Below are 9038 nucleotides of genomic sequence, written 5' to 3' on the forward strand. Positions count from 1 at the left end.
TGCTGTACTGTATTAAAGCTTTAATCAGGATAAAACCGTATATTAAAAGCTAACATAAGCAGTAGCATTTACAAATAACAGCGTATCTAAAAGTATGACACAACAACAAACAAAAATAAGCCTACCATTAAAAGCCGTGCTTGCACAGGTTCTGCACGATCCTCTTCAATAATATCCTCTGCTTGTCAATCAGGCTCAAACTGATAAGTGATATTAACGACGCCATTGTTTACAATACAACCGGAGCACATGCCACTGAGGAGAGGGGCGGGAAGTTTAGACACGCACTAGAGGCGGTTTAGCCAATCACAACACACTGGGCTAGCTAACCAATCAGAGCCCATCGCCTATTTCTGAGGGCGGGGCTTCATAAAAACAGGAAAAGATTAGCGTGTTTCTCAGAGAAGGGACAGAGCGGTGTGGAATAAAGGTAAATTATGTGAAAAATAATGCTTTTTTTTTTTTTAAACGAAGCATTAACACATGTTAGACTGCACCCCATAAACACAATAAAGCCTGGAAAAAATCCAGTGAACCACCCCTTTAAGATTGTTTATAATTTAGGCTACTGTCAACATTGTGTTACTGTTTTACCAATAGCCTACACATACGAAGAATAAGTTTAATACTCTCGATGCTCTCTATCATCAAAACTTGCTTGCAAATGAAGAAATTACTGTCACAGTTCTAGGGTGTTGTTGGTTGCAAATATATATTTTTTATGACAAAACTTAATTTGTTTATTTGTTGCTTGCTTTACACTAATTTTTTGCACCAAAAGTTAATTTTAACAGTAGGAAAAGTAACTCGTCACACTGAAGTTTTCATACTGTATCTGTTTGTTTCGGTTTTTTTAATGCTTCGCTTGCCAGCAGAAGAGACTAGCCAGGTTTAAATTCCACTGTTGCGTTATTACAATAAACTTGAATATTTTTTTATGATGCTCCATGCAGTTAGCAACATAATCCACATAAATCCCATTTTAAGTGTTTCTTTTTATGTTAGTGAGTTTGTTGTGTGTTAATCATCAAGCGCCAAAATTAATGGGTGCATGTAAAATTATCCTTTTTTGGGTAATACTTTACCAAAAGGTTCCATTAGTTAACGTTAGTTAATGTATTAACCAACATTAACTAACAATGAGTGATGCATTTGTTACAGAATTGATTAAACTGTTTTAACATTAGTCCGAAGTCGTGGCCTAATGGTTAGAGAGTCGGACTCATAACCCAAAGGTTGTGGGTTCGAGTCTCGTACCGGCAGGGGTTGTGGGTGTGGGGAGTGAATGTACGGCACTCTCTTCCGCCTTCAATACCACGACTGAGGTGCCCTTGAGCAAGACACCGAACCCCAACTGCTCCCCGGGCGCCGCAGCATAAATGGCTGCCCACTGCTCCGGGTGTGTGTTCACGGTGTGTGTGTGTTCACTGCTGTGTGTGTGCACTTTGGATGGGTAAATGCAGAGAACTAATTCCGAGTATGGGTCACCATACTTGGCCACATGTCACGTCACTTCACTTCACTTCGTCACTTCACTAATTAGGGCTGTGCGATTAATCGAAATCGAATCGAAATCGCGATTTGAGACGTTGCGATTTCCTAATCGCAAAGCCTGCGATATGGACGCGATATTACTCTGTTCCAGAGCATATGCATGACTGCCAGCCTTGAGTTGCGGTCTTACTAACCAATAGAGTGAGCGCACCTGCCAATCAGCACTGCTCTACCCACCATTAAAAAAAAACAAAAAAACAACGGAAAACGGGACGGGAGAGAGACGGAGTGGGATTATGGCGTCTACTGGGTCAGATCGATAGTTAGGCAAATTAAAACTAAAGAAAACCGTATGCAACTTAAGCTTCGAAATGACAGACAACGAACAAAAAAGGTAATTTCCAAGAGCGCATATCAGAAGCTCCCGTATCGGTTCTGTTTTCAGTACTGGCGAATAAAAGATACATTGTTCTTAAAATCCCAAATACTTAAAATGAATAAATCAGCCTATTTAAAATATGTAATACTTTAATAATTGACTTAAGAAATACAGTTCTTTATTTATAAAAAAATAAACAAATATTTTCTGTGAAATTCAGTAATTAAGTTAATTCTGTAAAAGTAGTTATACCATTATAATCTTGCCTGCTGAAAAAAAAAAAAACAATAGAACCCCTCCCAAAACACAATAACAAATGTAATGGATTTCAGGGTTATAATGGGAATTTGTTTGGTTTTAATGTAAACTATAATGGTGTCTATTTGATGGATTCTGTTGGTGGGATGTAATATGGCAGATGGCAACCAATAGAACAACAGTAATTCCTATTGGAATAATGCCCAAAACAAAAAGGAAATTTGTAATGGTTTAATGGAAACTATAAGAATTTTTGTGATGGTTTCCAAATCGCACAGCCCTAATCCTAATAAGATATAACTACTGATTTTAATCATATTAAAATGTTGAAATTAACATTATCTAAGATTAATAAATGCTTTAGATGTTTTTTTTTATTGTTAGTTCATGTTAACTAATGTAATTAACTAATATTAACAAATGGAACCTTATATAAAAATAAGGTAACAATTTACAATAAGACTAAGTTAATAAATAGCTTTTATTGATGTTATATTTTATTTTATTTGTCTTGTTTTATTAAGATTTGATAAGATCTGATGTTTATCTGACAGATTTTAAGCTGTTATATTGTGATTTTACAGTGTGTAGATAACAAATACTTTGAACTCTTAAGTGCATTTAAATTGTCAGCGTCTCCTCTCTGTGTGCAGAAAGCCAGCGGTGAGAGTCACAGGTCTCATCATGCAGCAGTTAGACGACATTCTGAAATGGTTTGGAGTTGAGGCGAGTGGATGGTCTGTGTCTGTGTGCCTTTTTCTGCTGTTCCTCAGCCTCCTTTACTGGTGAGTAAAACAATTTCATCATGAGGTTTCCAAACGCAAAACACATACACTGTTATTTACAGATTGCAATGGCAGATTTTTCATGACCGATATTTCTAATGGCATTCTGGGAAGTTAGTACCACTGTGAGATCCAAACAGCTCAGGCTTGTTTTCCTCAGGAGAAGGACGGCGCGATCTGATCAAATTCCAATCACACGTGTCTCCGCACTTATCTTTTAAATGTCTTCCCGTTCAGATTCCGGTCCCTTTTTACAGTCACGTGAAGGCAAGGCTAAAGGTAATTCATAGATTCCTTGGCCACAAGGCTTAGGAATATAACTGTAGCAATAGTATAGACAGGAGTAAAATCCTTAAGAGCTGATATAAATTTTGCAAGGTCAAGCTATAAAACATATCTAGATGTAAAATATGTACTAAAAAATAGAAATATAAGTGAACTGAATTAAATAAATAGTTCACCCAAAAATGAAAAATTGCTGAACATTTACTCACCCTCAGAGAAATTTAGCATTACATCACTTGCTCACCAATGGAGCGAATGGTTGCCGTCAGAATGAGAGTCTAGACAGTAGATAAAAACATCATAATAATCCAAAACACGACTCCAGTCCATCAATTAGCATCTTGTGAAACAAAAAGCTGTGTTTATAATCAACAAATCCATCATTAAGACCTTTTTAAAGACACAATATGTAAGATTTTTTTATTCAAATATCCAAAAACCACTAGAACAGTGTTATATATTTTGCTGCCAAAACACGACTCCAGTCCATCAATTAGCATCTTGTGAAACAAAAAGCTGTGTTTATAATCAACAAATCCATTAAGACCTTTTTAAAGGCACAATATGTAAGATTTTTTTATTCAAATATCCAAAAACCACTAGAACGGTGTTATATATTTTGCTGACTTGTGTACTTACATTATCCCAAATGTTTCGAAGAATGTTTAAATCCAGATAAATAAGCAATTTTAACTAGTGACACGGACCGTTTCCATAGTGTCATTGTGTCGCCTGCCATTGATGTCATAACCCCTCGATTTCCGGGTTTTGTAGAAAATATGGAAACACCAAAGACACTTTAATAGACCGGTGACGACCGCACAGAGTAGCATTATAACAGAACTTTCAAATGTATCTAGTATGATAAAACAACAGCTGCTTTACCCCACATACGCACGACCGGAAGGAGCGGAAGCGGTTGACTGTGGCATAATAAAAGCTCCGCTGATTTCGAGCTGTGTGTCACGCTCATTCAGCGGCCTCGTTTCGCTTCGACGGCTTACAGCCTCACCCTGCTTCATTCTACTATGTTAATAAATCATTAGCACATCCGGAGCGGAAGCGGTTGACTGTGGCATAATAAAAGCTCCGCTGATTTCAAGCTGTGTGTCACGCTCGTTCAGTGGCCTCGTTTCGCTTCGACGGCTTACAGCCTCACCCTGCTTCATTCTACTATGTTAACAAATCATTAGCACATCCATGAACATGATTTCTGCCTGAGTCCCGTCGGATTGCATCGGCTGTGGGGATGAGGACCACAACTCCCATGATTCCACACTCAGTCACAGTGTCATCAAACTACGCCTTTGTCTATTTGTTTATTTCGAATATGCGCCCTCTAGCGGGCGAAAATTACATATTGTGCCTTTAACTTTAGATGAGTCCTCTTCCATAATATTGCTTTGTCTTTCTTGCAAATATTTATTCATTTATTTGGACTATCTTCAGTAGTCATATTGAAATCATGGGGGAAAATGTCAAAAAGTGTGGGGACCTTGTAATTTGAACAAGCAACAAGAATTAATTTTTTACTTAGATGCTTGAAGGTTTAGTTACAGTTTCCATATTTTAAATCTGGCAAAACAGAGCTGTTTTCTGTTTTTCTTTGAGAATTGATTACTACATCAGTGTTCTCTGAACTTATAACAAAGGGTTGCCTTTGCAAAGTCTAAAGGTGATTTTAAAATTTACTCAATATGCATTGTGACAGAGTGTCCCATTTTTATTGGTTCCCAACTAAATTTGTCCTTTTATTGTAGTACATTGACAAATGTGTGGAACTTTATCAAGAAAAAAAAAACTGTATCCAATCACTAGTAGTATAATGCATGTTTTTTTTCCTGTAGCATTCAGCAGCATTTTATAGAGAGTGACATGATTCTATAAGACAGCAGTGGCCTCAAAAACAACACAGTGACTTTAAACAAAAGTGCTCAGCATTGAAATAAAGGATTAGTTAAACACTGCTCTTATAATGCAGTGACTCAGTCTGGTGAGAAGCTGATTAGAGTTGCAGGTCTCTATTAAGGTTAGATTTAGTTTTCCGTATCAGAACTTTATTACAGCGTTGGAATCAGTGTATTTAATTACAGCCATTTTTACAGGGCTTAGTCACACCCTTCCTTCTGAAACATTTATATTGTCACCTTTAACAGAGAAGGAGCACTGAAAAAAGACCTTCTCATGTTGTCCATAGCAACCAGAGTGCTCTGGACAACAGCTTGCTGGTTAATTAAGGTTTAAGAAGAACTTAAGCCAGTCTAAAAAGATAAGTGTCTTAAATGCTAAGGTATTCTTATTCTTTTACATCCATTGTGATGCTTACATAATGGTGATCCCACTGAAGCATCACTGCTTTGTTTAGTGGCGCCATGACCCGTGGCATCATATATTGCATTACTATTCAAACCCTTTTAAACTGCCCAAAAAAAAACAAAAAAAAAACCTGCAGCTGTAGTTTCATTTAAGGTAAAATACTTCAAGTGGAGTAATTTTTTTTACAAGGTTATCTAAAAATTCAATTATAGGTTATATAAGGTTTTCTATGAAATTCTAATTATTGCAGAATATGTATCAGTGGAATATTAAAGAGAAATGGCACCTTACAAGAATATGCAAATTATATACTTTTTAAATATTTATATAGCATTGGAGGCATGCATTGCTTTTTGTATTTTGACATTGACATTCAATCTGCTATATTAAAATGACATTTTTAATTTTATTAAATATTTATATTTTATTACATATTTTATATCTCTAACTACACACACACACACACACACACACATATATATATATATATATATATATATATGTATGTGTGTGTGTGTGTTTATATTCCTTTTATTAATACATTATATTATATTATTATTAATATTTCCCAAATAATACATATTTTAAAATAATTATTGTTAATATTTTGGTAACAGCACTGCAAACCTTATAGAAAATGACTAGAAAATAAAATGGATCGTAATATTTAATCTGACCTCTTAATTTTGGTGGTCAACATTTTCTGACGATTAAGCACCTTTTTCCACTGTGTATTTGTTTACAAAGAAACATAATAATAGAACAATTATTAGGCTATTTGTTGCATCCTAGCTGAAAGTGACATATAATTTTCTAAGAAATTTAAATGATTCAAGAATATGCTAGACATATTGAAGAGATTTAATAGACATAAGAAAGAATCCGATAGTGATCAACTGCTTTTTCCCTTCATGGGGTACCTGTTATTTAACTTTTAGCAGCCTTACACACACACACACATTTTTGTTTCAGAACAAGTAAATTCCTGTCTGTCTGTCTGGCAAAGACACGACTGTCATTCACAGTGGACTTAAAGAGGTTAGTTATGTAAGGGCTCACTCATTCTGTCACAGTGCAAATGGAGATTTATATCAGGGGATGAAACCTTTCTGCACAGGGCTGCTATGACAAAAGGTTTAAAAAAAAATCTGGATTTCGAGGAGGGTATATCAATAAGCATTTTGGGCCGGTCCCAAGGTTGAAATAAGCCATATTAGAGGATTAGCCCCTGATTTGAGACTTGACTGCACTGTTAAATATAAGCCTTGTTTCCTTGAGACGCTGCTTGTCAAACACACAAACTTAAAATACAAAAGACGCAGTGTTACGGAACAAAACTTTCTAATCAGTAGAGGAGCCAAGTCTTTCCTCTGAGGTCATCCATGTGTAAATAAGAACACCATTTATTTGTGTCAAACTTGCAATTGATATGGTAAATTTGCTGCAATGCAGCTAAATATGGCTAAATGTGCTTGGCAAAGCACTATATATTTGCAAAGGAACCTCCTGAACTACTCCAGCACATCTCGTTTTCCTTTAGACAAAGAATTGATCTTCAGTGCAAAAGGGTAGAGCTTATATAAGAGGCCAGCTTGGACCAGTAGATTGAAGGGTTTTACAATGACAGGGCCTTCAGAGTGTTTGCAATTGCCAGAATGTGAGGAAAGCATGATTATCAGTGAGCTGAACTTCTTCTGAACTCTGTCCCCTTCTGCCTCATTACGCATAAAGGCATGATGAGAGGGGACTGGAGACAGCCAAAGCGTCACCTATCGGCAAATGAAGCTGTTAGGTTCAGTCCTCTGCGATTCGGTGTTACTTGCTAGACTTTGAAATTGCAAAAAAGGTTATTTGGGTAGCTTGACAACATGAGCAGCTGAACATCTGTTGTTGTGTAAATTGGAAGATAATCATATCTATCTAAATCATAATCATATCTAAATTTGGCCAGTTTATTCTAATGCCCAGTTTAGTGGCCTGTGTGGGAACACTGAGAAAGCAGTTTGTACTTGCATTGTCTTATGAATCATTTTCTTTTAAAACTTGTGTAGTGAAAAATAATTGAGAGTTACATACTTGCATATAGGTATGGGTCTTTTTTCAGGCTTATCCTGTATCTGATTTTATAGAAGCCTTCATGCGAGATATATATGCACAATATATCAGTACCATATTGGTTATTAGTCAGTATTACAGATTTAGTTTTTTATTTATTGGTCGATATTGGATATTTAATAGTGCTGGGCATTTTTCAAATTTTTATATTAAAGGGGTCATATGATGTTGCTAAAAAGAACATTATTTTGTGTATTTGGTGTAATGAAATGTGTTTATGCGGTTTAAGGTTAAAAAAACACATTATTTTCCACATACTGTACATTATTGTTTCTCCTCTATGCCCCGCCTTTCTGTGAGCGACTGAGCGGAGCACACACACGCATAGAGCGGGATAATACGCCGAGCATCACACCACGTGAAAGTGAATCCCGAGCGGTAAACTAATTTTCGGCAGCCGGAATTTCAGTCCATCTCTAATTATTGGCGACATCAGAAATGGATATTATATAATAGCTGCTTTTTTGAACATTTTAGCGCATTAACATGTGTAAATGCATCTAAATGCCACTTCATATTCAACTTCTGCAAAGATGAATTTTATTGATACTGATTTCATTTGTTTAGTAACAGCCTAAATGTACTATTATTATAATTGACTGATTAAATGTAAGAATTTGACTCAAAAGATGATGGCTTCTTGAAAAAATGGCTTTATAAAGGTAAGAATGCCCATAAAAGGTAAAAATCCATTTAAATTATTGGAAAAGATTAATTTCTATCACTGCTGTGAACGGACCACACAGAATATGAAGAATATTAAAAACTTTAGGAGTCAGCTATCCACGGTAGTCCTTAAGATATCAGCACAATAACACACTCAGCAAAATATCGCCTAATTATCGTTATCGATAAAATCCCAGAAAATATTGAGATATTTTTTGTCAATATCGCACACCTCTAGTACTGACACAAAATGATTTGCAACGATCGCTTTGTCACACCCAGTGTAGACAGCCTCAGTCTTTTTCTTTTTCTTTTGGCTAGTAGAAGTTATGAATGGCCGGTAACTTAAAAATTTAGTAGCCAAATTGGCTGGGGAATGAAAAAAAATCCCTGGGTAAGATGTATGCTATTATAATGCATTGAATATTATTACAAATGCTATTATGAAATGTTAAAGCATTTTACTATACTATACCATAAAATAGTAATTCATATAAAAAAATTTTATTATGCATTGTCATATTGTTCCAAACCTGTATTACTTTCTTGTGCAGAACACAAAAGGAAAGCTTCTGATGAGTTGTAGCGGTCACTGTTTTCTATACATTTACAATGAATGGAGATTGAAGCTTTCAAGCATCAAAAAGGATGCAAACAAAGCACCATTAACTATTATAAACATGGTCGAAATGACTTGTGTGCTATATATATATATATATATATATATATATATTTTTTAT

General features: G+C 35.5%; 1 protein-coding gene across 1 annotated transcript in view; it reads left to right on the forward strand.

Moving 5' to 3' along the window:
- Nucleotides 1-9038, forward strand: part of LOC107684653 (thromboxane-A synthase-like) — a 79156-nt gene that overhangs the window by 2021 nt on the left and 68097 nt on the right. The window contains exon 2 of the mRNA XM_016480960.1: nucleotides 2785-2916. Within this exon, the coding sequence (XP_016336446.1) occupies nucleotides 2816-2916 (101 nt within the window). The 5' untranslated portion in view covers nucleotides 2785-2815. The remainder of the gene's footprint in view (nucleotides 1-2784; nucleotides 2917-9038) is intronic.

The sequence above is a fragment of the Sinocyclocheilus anshuiensis genome, unplaced genomic scaffold (genome assembly GCF_001515605.1).
Source record: "Sinocyclocheilus anshuiensis isolate Anshui unplaced genomic scaffold, SAMN03320099.WGS_v1.1 scaffold93, whole genome shotgun sequence".
NCBI classification, from domain to species: domain Eukaryota; kingdom Metazoa; phylum Chordata; class Actinopteri; order Cypriniformes; family Cyprinidae; genus Sinocyclocheilus; species Sinocyclocheilus anshuiensis.